General features: G+C 40.6%; 1 protein-coding gene across 4 annotated transcripts in view; it reads left to right on the forward strand.

Annotated features, from left to right (window-relative positions):
• Positions 1 to 12149, forward strand: part of dennd4c (DENN/MADD domain containing 4C) — a 169390-nt gene that overhangs the window by 74772 nt on the left and 82469 nt on the right. For all 4 annotated transcript variants that reach the window (XM_085983916.1, XM_085983930.1, XM_085983920.1 and 1 more), the window contains exon 4: positions 11482 to 11551. In XM_085983916.1, coding sequence (XP_085840042.1) covers positions 11482 to 11551 — 70 coding nt within the window. The remainder of the gene's footprint in view (positions 1 to 11481; positions 11552 to 12149) is intronic.

Genomic DNA, 12149 nt, shown 5'->3' on the forward strand with positions numbered 1-12149 from the left:
AGGCTATATATTAGGGTACTTGCTTATTTAAAGTCACCGTTGTGATAATACATCAGCATGTACTTTTTCATAAACTTGTTTTTTTTGTCTCCTCAAGACAAAATGAACTGACGTGACACTGCTAATTCTACTGATAATACTAAGCCAGATCAACATCTGTAACACAAAATTTATACATGGGGTCTTGTATGCCCGCTATGGGCACTCTTTCACCAAATGTACATGAACTGCAGCCCAGTGGTATGAGCAGAATTGGGAGCATGTTGCCTGGGATATACCTGTTGTACGCTTTTAAACGGATAAATTTTCCTTTCTTTAATGTGGATGTATTTAAACTGACTGCTCCTTTTCCGGAGTAGTTTAAATGTGATGTAGATTGAGCATCTTATATTACTGTATGCTAGAATTGTATAAACAAAGGCTAGGCATTAAAGACTTTTTGGGTGTGGGGTGGGTGAAGTAAGCAAATTTGCAGCTATGAATAAATTATTGTATCCTGTAATTGTGAAGCCTAAAAAGATGAAGCTACTTTTTCAGCAATGGAAGTACTAGCTATTGTTGCTATAAACAGGAATCCTAAAACATAATGAACCTTGCTTGGAAACCTGTAGAAGTTTGTTCATTTACACAGAGCTGCTGCTGAGACCTTTGTACTGTACTGGTAATGTATTGTGGTGGTAGATAAGCAGAACAAAAAACTACAGAAGCTTCCTTTCTCTTGCCAAGCACGAGTTGGTTTTTTTGGGGGAACCTGTTTCTCTCCAACTGTTCTTTCACGAGCTGCAAACTTTAATATCAGTGGTATTGATTACAAGCAAAACTTGAATGCTAACTTGTTGAAACAATTTAACACTATATTGGATTTCTTTTCAACCAAACTGGGAAAATAATTCTAGTGTACCCCATTCCTCTCCATGTAGTTAAAACAAAACTGCTACCTGTTCACAAAGCTCTACATTAAACAGTTGATGCAATAAACGGGTTACTGTGGCAGTCCAGGAAAAGTTACTAGGAAGCATGTTTCTCAGCTCTCTCAAGGAGAGCTATCTGCTGATGTATTTGCGGAATGGTTCTCCTGCAGCTGTTTAAGCCAGAATGTTGGGTTTTCAGTAAACTGTTAGCAATTGATGCAGCGTGCAATTAGCCCTCACAGGTGGGAGAATAAATCCAAAAATTTATAGGAGCATTAGGACTGCATCTGTAGAGAGCGCGAAAGCTCCATTTATTTTATATTTGGATATTCTTCTAAACACAAGACTGTTGGTTTTTAAATGCTGTTACTGAAAAGCCAGATGCCAAAGCTTGAGCGGCCAGGGTAATAAATAAACAGGTAACCAGAGAAAACTAGAAAATAACTTCCTTACTTGTATATCATACAACTTACTACATTGCAGGAGTAAACCTTGGCGAAGTTTCCTTGCTGGAAAATCTGATTTGGGTTTGATAACTTTTTGATTAATAGTGGGCAATGCTGACGATTCTCCTCCATCTTGGGTTAATGAATATTGATAAACATGTTTTTAAGGAAGAAATTCTCCTGAGGGCAGGCTCATGAAGCAATTGCTTGTCCTTTTTATGCCTTGTGATGAGCACCATGATCAATAAGGATTTGGTATTGGTAACACTTTTTGAGGGCCGAAGATAATTTGATACGATAGAATTCTAGTGAAAAGCCTAAGTGTTGCTGACAGAATGTGACATAAGCATAGAAACAGTAAAAGTCTGTAATTTTTTTGTGATTAACTATCCTAAGGTGGAATAAGAATGAATGGTTTTCAAACTAAGCTGCACATGGTTCTGATTCTGAAATAACAACAGAAAATGCTGGAAAAACTCAGCAGGCCAGGCAACACCCGTGGAGAGAAAATAGAGTTCCTCCGAAACGTTGACTCTATTTTCTCTCCACGGATGTTGCCTGGCCTGCTGAGTTTTTCCAGCATTTTCTGTTGTTATTTCTGATTTTCAGCATCCGCAGTATTTTGCTATCGTTCTGATTCTGAATATAGTTTGGTTGATGTAACACAATTCAAATTGGGTATGGCACAGTAAAGCATAGACATAAATGATAAATAGTTGTGGGCCTTGCCTGGGACTTCAACTAATATTTTCCATAAACTATTTAAATTGCAAGCACTTCTTTCCCAACTCCAGCCCAAAAGTGAAAGGTGTGACCAACTGGTCAGTTTTAGCTTCATGTGTGTGATTTCAGAGGGCATGGATGTAGATTAGTGCAATGGGCAGACAGGTGGCAGTTGCAATTTTATGCAAAGAAGTGTGAAGTACAGCTTTTTGGGAGGAACAACAAGGAATAGGAACAAACATTAAATGCTGAATGATTTGAATAAATAGTGTTCAAATACTTAATTACGCAAGAGTGCAAGTTTGGGTAAATAATGCCATAAGGCATTTGGGGTTTTATAAATAGGCATAGAACATGAGCAGAGATATGATATATTTGTACACTGCCTGGGTTAGGCCACTTTTGGAGCACCTTGTGCAATTTTAGATGCTCCACTACAGAAAGGACATGAAATTTATAGTGTACAACCAGAATGATGTCATGTATGTGAAACCATATCTGTGTGCAGAGATTTGAGATACTGGGACTTTATCCACTGAAATAGCGACGGCTAAGACTCGATTTAGTAAAGGTTTTTAAAATTATGAAGGATCTTGAAGGTATATTTTTCCCTTGGTTAGGGAGTTGGTAACTAAGGGTCATCAATTTAAAGTTGTCACTGAGTGAGGAGAGGGGCTAGGAGCCATTTCATTTAAAGTTGGGGTGTGGAATGTTTGGATTTCAGTTGAAGCAGGGATGTTGCACAAAGGAAAAGTGGTCAATTATTTGGGGCAGAGAGAGAGAACAGGGTAGTGGGATTATTTTGGGTTGCTTTAGAAAACGCTGACAGACATGGTGGGTCTAAATGGCTGCCTCTGTTGTAAAATGTTATGGTTCTGCTATCAGTTGGGAAACTTCATGCTTCATAGACCACCTCTGATACCCAAATGGGGTCTTGATTTGATCTTGCACAAATTAATATACCCTCCTTTCGAACTTCCAGTTTTTTGATTTAAAATGTCACGGAATGATATGTTTGCTGTTTTAGTAGCATTAGGACGATCCAAATATCCAGGTTTGTTTAGCTTCATAATTTGGCATGCTGCTAATGTGTTATGCTGATTATACAGGTTTCCTCCCAAAGTTTGTATATTGTTTTCATTTAGGTCATGGATTTCTCCCTCACATCAGGTAGCAAAACCACTTGCACTGTGAATATGCCTATAGGGCTATACCATATTAAGTGGGCAACATCCAATCCATCGTCTGTCAACTAAGTTTTTCCATAGACTCCCAAGTACTTGGTAAGCTGGTATGCTTACTGTTCAATTATTTAAGGGGGCTGCGCCTCTATTTCTGGCTTCATTCAGTCCGAAGTTGCTGATCTTTGGCCACCCAGTGTGGAGGTGAGGATGGGCGTGTTGGAGGACCTTCTTGGGCCTGGACAGCATGGCCACCTACAGGTCCAAGAATAACATGGTCCGGTTGGGTTGGGGGGGGGGGGTCTCTTTGGCTGCCTGGTACACTTGAGGTCTTCTGTGACTGGTGGGCACTACAAGGACTGAAGTGTTTTGTGGACACCAGGAATAATGTAACAGTTTTTGTTTTTTGTTCAAATTTAGTCAAGAAAAAGAAGAAAAATGAGTTTGCTAGGTGACTTATGTATTCTGCAATGCTATGATCTTTGGTAGAAAACCCATCAGTTCAGTGAAAAGTTGTTTGGCTACTTGGAAAATGGTCTCTGATTTTCACCCTCAATTAACCTAAAGGAAAGCAGCTACCTAGACTAATTAATGAACAAGGTAGGAAATCCTTTTCCAGAGATAGCAATACTTGAGGCCTTTCTCCATTTGGATCCTTTATGCCAGAAGCACAGGAAGTTTCAGATTTCCGTGGCTCATCACTCTTCAACGCCAATTATCTAACAGCGTAACTCACGGAATAAAAACATTTTATATGAAAGCTGGTTGGGGCCCGACAAAATCTGCATGCAGATTTTGAAGGGAATCATAGATGATGGCTTTTTGTCTGTTTCACTTTTAGGTCGACTGTTCGCAACCTTGGTATCACATTTGACCCGGAGATGAGCTTCTGACCACACATCTGTGCCGTCACTAAGACTGCCTATATCCACCTCTGGAAAAGCACCCAACTCCGTCCCTGCCATAACTATTCTGCTGCTGAAACCCTCCTATCAGCCTTGCAGCCCTCGGAGATATTTGTGCTCCTCCAATTCTGGCCTCTGGAGCATCTTTGATTTTAATTGCTCCACAATTGGTGGGCATGTCTTCAGCTGCCAAGGCCTCCAGCTCTCTGAACCTCTCCACCTTTCTTCCTTTAAGACGCTCCTTAAAGCTACCTCTCTGACCAAGCTTTTGATCATCTGCCCTAATATCTCCTCCTGTGGCTCTCTGATTTTGTTTGATAACGCTCCTGTGAAGCGCCTTGTGACATTTTACTACATTAAAGGTGCTATAATAGTAGGAGTAGTAGTACACAAATCTTGAAAGAATCACTTAATATACAAGGCCAATTCTACTGTTGGTCACTGACAAAAATAGTGTTTTTTCTAGTATTGGCTTGGTATCTGACCCGTTAAACTCTTGTGTCTTGTGACTGAATTTAAAAGCCAGCTGTAGCCATAATCTTGTACTAAGCCTAACTCTCTCCAAGTGCTTGAAGTTTAGTTCAGTTGCCTGTAAAGCTTGAGGGAACAGCCTATGAATTGTCCCATTTAGGTGTACTATAGTTATTTTTGAATGTGGCTGACCATCTCAAGTCTTGGTAACTGTTTTTGGGAGCTGTAACTAGCTGTTGCAATCTTGAATAGTTTAAGATAACATCAACTTCTGTAGTGGTTAGAAATAGAAGACAAGAAATACTGCATATGTATATATAAAGTATATAAACTAATAGCTTTTATTTAGATTGTGACGTTTTATTGTTTTACCTTTTTGAGGAGCTGGATAGGAATATTTCTACTGTAAATAGATATTGTTTGTTTCATATTTTATACCTAATATTGGCTTAATAATTTAAACTTAAAACAAGGTCTGAAGTTGTGATACTTTGCTCATTCAATGACACAGGGGTCCGCTTGTTGAGATTAGCCAGTTCATTGATATTGGCTTATCTCTGGTCTTTCAGATAATCGGGATCGACTGCAAACAAATATGGTGGGAATATTGTGTTTAATCATAGTTTAAGACGGAATACAACACACTAGTTATACAGCGAAAACATACAACCGTGACCAGCATCTGGTACTGGTCCTGATCGGACAGACTGCTGGCGTGCGCGAACAGTTCTCCAGCTTATGGCCTTTCTTCCTCTCGTCCAGAACCTCCAAGAGTGTTAACTTGGGTCCGCATGTGTCCACTCGCGGAAGAGTGTTAAACCAGCCCCACTCTTGGATGGCTCTCCCCTTTACCGTCTGTGCCAAGAGCTTTTCAAGTCTTTCTCGTACCCTTTTTTAGGGGTAGGCCTGATGTAAAATATGGACTGGACCATTTAACCTGTAAGGGCTCTTTCTAAACCAAGGTGTCCAATGGCACGTCGAGTTCTTTATTTCAACTTTGAGCGAAAGATCTTCCCTCCAGGAGGGGTCTTCATTATCATTACACATGCTTTTACGTTTTGAAGGCCTACCCATCAACATTTCTTTTATCTCCCTTGTCCTGTCCTCCCTAGTTTGGAGTCAGACATGCCATTCTTGGCTATCAGATGTCCGTAACTGCTTGTTATCAGTTATTTATGTTCATGCTGTTCATGCAGCTTTAGCTATGCAAAACTAACTCTCATTATCAGACTATTGCACCATGGAATGAATCATTAAATTCCCAAAGATATCTTTTATTTTATTCTTATACACTGGTTAACTTAAGCATTTTAAAGCAGTTTTGTTAAACAAAGTCAAAATCCTAACTTAGCATTATAATATGGTTATTAGCAGTAATGGAAGAAACACAGGCGTGGGCCTTGGTTGGTCAAATTAAAAGATACATAAAACAACCTACCTAGCGCACACACAGCAGACAGCTAGCCTGGAAACAAGGCCATATGTGACCGTCACAGTGAAAAATGTTTTAAGATCTGCAGGGAACCAAAACATAAGCAAATTCGAAGCATCTTTCCAGTTATTCCAACACCAGTCTGAAGAGACTTTTTGTCAAGTTCTAATAGTCATGTAAACAGAGTTTTATTTGCGTCGCAATTTCATTCGCATAACCCCATATATTTTGGATACCCTAATCTCTAACTCTATGGAGGCATAGGATAATTCCAATAGATAAATTTCATTAAAGGAAACGTTGTTCTGTGAACCTGGGGCACATTCCTGGAAGCTTGCTTAGATATCCAGGCTAGTGTAGATGCTCTTGAAGGCGTAGAGAGTTGGGACTCGCCCAAGAGTATGATCTGAAGTAATAAGGCCAGAAGAATACAAAGTTAAAAGGATAAAAAAGGCCAAAAAGTAGCAGTCCTGTTTGAGATCTTAAGCTTGAGATTGCATTTTATCCTTCTGCCCACACTTAAGGCATGTGTCATTTAACACAGGAGTTCTCAACTGAGGATCTGTGGCCCCCTAGGGGTTTGCAAGAAGGTTTAAAGGGGTCTGCCAGATCGGACTCTGAACTCCAGAGCGCCCCAGAAGTGTCGACTGCTGAACTGAGAATCAATCAGAGGCAAGGTGACTGGTGCACCTGCAGATGGCAGCCTCGATTTCCCCCGCGGTTTTAACAGGTCTGCCTCGATAGGTTTCAGGGACTGCTTCCCGGTGTCGGTCAGTTCCGGTTTCATTAGGTGCCCCCTTTCCCAGGCTAGCCCAAATGACGCACCCAAGGTGGTGGGCCACGGATTTATCAATCGGGAAGTGGTCTTCCACTTTACTGTTGCCCCGTCCGGCAAAGGTGCAGCCACATGGATCGGTACTGCCCTCCCCAGCTCAGTTAGCCCTTTCATCTGCCAGTGATCTGGAGGCAATCCGATACTCTGACGAAGTTATTAACGGAACAGCGGGTCGGATGGGAAATCATAAAGGTAATTCCTGGACCCCACCCGCAGGAAGGCACTTTGTTAACCATTTCCCACTTGGGATTTAGTCTCTGAATTATTTTTGGCTTTTGGTTGACCATCTTCCCCCTTTTTACAAATTTCTGCATGTTTTGCTTTATCACTTCCCCGCTTTTGATTAACCATTTCCCATTTCGGACTTAGTCTTGGAACGTTGTTTTTGGTTAATCATTTCCCACATTTTACTCATTATTGTCGAAGAAACCTCCATGTTTTGACAGAATTGTTGCTCAGCACCAGCAACAAGTTTCACATTTAAGTAAAACAAAAATAATATATATATATATATATATATGTTTAATTGTATGATACATTTTTACAGAAAAAATATTTGCCATGTTATGGGGGTCTCTGGAATTTTTATAACCCGGGATGGGGGCCTCAGAAGCAAGAAGGTTGAGTACCCCCTGGTTTTACAGATCATGGGTTCATTCCACAGAGCATACTGACCAATGTTCCCTTTAAGCTGCGCGGCAGCACTCTGCAGGTCCCGCGCTGCTGGTGAGCTGGCTTTTAAATAGAAAAATTGTGCATGCGCGGAATTTTGAATGGCAAGCGCAGCCCATTAAAGCGGCCACGCGGGCCAAAAAGAAATTAGAGGGAACATTGATACTGACTAATTGGAGCAATTTCAGACTGGTACCAGTAAAGGATATATTCAGAGGCTACTTGAGGTCATTTGTAAGTTCCCCAGGCATTATTGCCTCAATTGTACTACAGGAAAATAATATGTCCAGTCTTGCTGAGCAACTATTTGAAATCCATTTCTTATCTCCTTGTTTTCCCCTCCTGACTGTAACATGTTCTAGGATTTAGTTGCACATTCAGTGCAACACTCTGCCATTTTGCCAAAGTGGCAATTCTTTGTTCGTGAGCCAAGACAATGATTGTAAGCAGGTCGTTTGAACATGGGGAGTGACTCGGCTAAACTAGCTCCTGTTTGTTCTTGGTGTTTACACACTCGTACCTTCTGGCAACAAACACTACGTAATCAGGCCTGCCTTTCTGCCCCATGTCCTCAATTCCTGTAATGTGATACCAAGGTCAATTGGCCCTCCCCATTAACCAGCTGAGATGAGCTAAATCAACATCTACCAGACCAGGCATCAAATGTGGAACCTTCTGGTTCTGTGTTCAACGTTGCCACACCATCAGCCGTTTGGGTGCCTGGAAATATGTTTGAAGTGTCCATGTCCGAACTTTGTACAGTTGTGTTATGGTAAATTAAACTAGCTGTACATTACCTATGAAATGAATACTTGAATATAATGATGGCATTAGTGCACCATGCTACTGATGAAAGTCACAACCATGCATTCCATAGCTTGAGAGTTGGTGTTTAAGTAAAGACATGTATAAAATAGTAGTCATACCTCATTCAGGTAATGTGGTCAATTTGTAGTTTACTTTGACGACAATAGTTGTGCATTGAAAATAACAAATTTAAAACAATTGTTTTGAATCCTCTTTTTAGGATTAGAAATCCCAATATGTGTTGGAACTTTTTAGTTTGGTTCAGAAGAAAATATAATTTAAGTCCGAAGAACCATTGGAAAATAATTTTGATTGCACTGAATCAGGTTGTCACTGGGATTTTGGTAAAGCATAATCACGGGTTTTGCCACTGACTGTGTGAAATAATTGGTTGTTCCTTTTTTCCTGATTGTCTTTCTCACTTAATATTTGCTGATTTTCTGTTGGTTAATTTTCCCTTCTCCTTAATTTCCTGTGTACTCCAGCTATTTCATGGTGGTCAAATTTTAATTGAATCTGTCCCAATCATTCCTGTTCCACTCTGTTTTTCCTTCCAGCTCTGCATCAAGAGTGCAGAATTGGTTTCATGCTATTGAAGGCAGAGCCCATTCATTGATGAGCAAGAGTGAAACCTCTCCATGATCACTATTGGTTATAGACTGCTATCATTCTCGGTGTGAATAAGTACTGCTTCCATTAATATGAAAATGAACCCTTTTCAACTTAAAGCACATTTGTATGCCTGAGACCCCTGCTAGTGCAGCCTGTTCTCCAAGCTCGGGTCTTGCTAGGAGACACATTGTCATGGGTTCAAGCCCCGTTCCAGAGATTTGAGCATGTAATCTGGACTTGGCGGTACTGAGGGAGTGCTGCACAGTCTATCTGATGAGACTGTGGCCTGGATTTTGCGGTCAGTGGCAAACAAACGTTTGCTGTTAATTACGCTTACAGCTGTCCACAGACTCCTCATGGGCTTTTGAGTGTCCGTTTACTGTCATTGGGTGTCTGATCCAGCGCAGGGGATCTGGGACCCGTGTGAACAGGCCAAGCAACAGCATGCCTCCTTAACCAATCAACTTGAAGAATCCTTACTGAGACACGAAGTCTAAACCAGGAAGTATAAGTTAGAATATGTAAAATCATATACCAAAAGCAAAATAAAGCGAGGAAAAGAAAAAGTAAAAACAAAAATTTTTTGTTAAATTTTTAAAAATCTCCAAAAACCTGAAGGAATGAGACTCCACACCCAAGAGAGGTTGTTTGGTACGAATTGAAGATAGAAGCAGGAGTAGGCCATTTGGCCCCTTGAGCCTGCTCCGCCATTTAATGAGATCATGGCTGATCATCCAAATTCAGTACCCTGTCCCTGCTTTCTCCCCATATCCCTTGATCCCTTTAGCCTTAAGAAATATATCTAACTCCTTAAGACTGTTCACATTGTTAAAAATTCACTTCCACAACTTTTTCTTGGTGGATATCTGGTGGGTAAGTACCACAGCTTCATGCCCTTTACGTGTTTTAATGCTGAGTCTCTCGAAGTGTAGCAAAGCTTGTGGAAGAGCAGGACATCTCGGACAGCAACTTCCTGATTTCTGTGTTTAATTGTGCATTTGCAGACGCGAGAAGTTGCTGTCCGATTTAACCTTAATAGTGAGCGCTGATAACCTCACGGTTCTTACTGCAAAAGCCAGGCCATTGAATTGAGGCTCTGTCTACCCTCTCGGGTGGACGTAAAAGATCCCATGGTACTATTTGAAGAAGAGCAAGGCAGTTCCACTGGTGTCTTGGCCAATAATTGTCATTCAACCAACATGAGTAAAGCAGATTATTTTGTGATTTGTCTTGCGCTGTTTTGTGGGATTATTTGTGCGAATTGGTTGCTGCATTTCCTACATTACAACAGTGATGGCCCTTCAAAAATTACTTAATTGACAAACATTTTGGGACGATCTGAGGTTGTGAAAGGCACTTTATAAATGCAAGTTTGTTCTTCAATGCTGCTGGATCTGAAACTGCTGGGAGCAGCTTTGATTGGCTGCAGGCAAAACCTGTTTTTAGCAGGACTTGCAAGCCACTAGGCTTGGTGCGTCCTGGCAATTTATTACATAAAATGAAAAATTATTAAAATATACTAAAATATATGGGCTAGGCAGCATATGTAAAAAGACAAGACATAACATTTTGGGTGTAGATCTTCAGAACTGCATTTCTCTGTCAGCCCTAGTACTGGGCTTGGTTATCTTCCATTTTTCAGTTCTGACAAAGGGCCTACACCCAAAATGTCCACCTGCCTTTCGTTTTCCTTACAAATGCTAACAGGCCAGCTGTGTATTTCCAACATTTTTTGTTTTTATGTCTGCCAGCTTTACATTTGGCTTGCAGCTTGGGGAACCCAGAGGCCCTCGCTCAATATAAAACAGCTTTAGAATTCATAGGTTGTAGTGAGTAGCCAAGTCTGCTGTCTCGAGCGGCTCAGATATGTGATGTTGTCTCCAGTATGTTAGACCCAAAAGCTTAATGCAACATTAAAACCTAGATGAAGGGTCCCAGACCTGAAATGTTAATTCTGTTTCTCTCTCCATGGATGCTGCCTGGCCTGCTGAGTGTTTCCAGCATTTTCTGTTACTGCAGATTTCCAGCATCTGCAGTATTTTGCTATTGTAATTATAATGGGGTTTTGTTCAAGTTGAGGAATTTAGGTAAACTCTTGCCCCCAATAGCTTGAAACTGACTGGAGTGCTCAACCTGGAATGGTAACACAAAGGTAATGGCAAACCCTACCATTATTCAAGCTTGTATGGGCATGTGTGACAACTAGTCTATATCACTAGGCTTATTCAAGCATATTGGTGCCAAATCACATTGTAAATGCCAGTTTTCTACCACTGAACATTTTACTTAGTTCACCAGCAGTTTCTAGTGGCGGGAGCTGAACTCCAGAAGAGAATCGTGACGAGTATATTCCATATCTTCAAGCCTGCGAAATGCCTTTCTTTTTGCTTTAGCCTTTGGGTTAGTTAATTGTGAATGTTGTAACTTTTTTTAAATTAAAAGTATGAGGCTTTATGTCGTTTGTAACTATTTGTTTTTATTTACAGTGGGGTTCCAGTGTGTATCTTTGTTACAAGAAGTCTGTTCCTGCTTCTAATTCAATTGCATATAAAGCTGGTATGTAACCCAACTAATACATTTTAAAAGCTTTCAGGAAAAGTAATTGCGAACACCTTTCATACCTCCTAATTGCGAGGGAGTGAACTTCAAAATAAAATCTTACACACCATCCTTTGTTGAGCTACTGCTTTACCACCTCAATTAGGTGAGAGCCTGGAGCTAAAGCCACTGGTAGAAGTCACAGAAGAACCAAAGTCCCAACCGATAACTTTATTCATTCTTTTGCTGCCCACCTCTTTCCCATCAGATGAACATATCAGTTTTTTCTGTGATTTCCCAACTCTGATTAAGTTTCTTGTATCTAAATATGTAGCTTTCACACAAATGAAATTATCCCAGATAGTGCATTTTTCAGTCAAGTTCCAGTGTGTATCTTTTACAATGCCAAAATGCACAAGAGTTATGATCACAAGCTCTAAATTGCTTTAAATGACCAGAAGTGAGAGGTGGACTGGACAAGATTAGCGTCTCTCTGTGAACAGGACAGGTCTTTTCAAGGAACAGCTTGCCTGATACCGGAATAAATGTTCTTGTGGAGTGATCAATTTCTAAGTAAAATAAAAGGCGGTGCCCAAATGTAGGTTTAAATTGGAGG

Source organism: Somniosus microcephalus, chromosome 1 (assembly GCF_052327205.1).
Source record: "Somniosus microcephalus isolate GS21.2 chromosome 1, FLI_Smic_1.0, whole genome shotgun sequence".
NCBI lineage: Eukaryota > Metazoa > Chordata > Chondrichthyes > Squaliformes > Somniosidae > Somniosus > Somniosus microcephalus.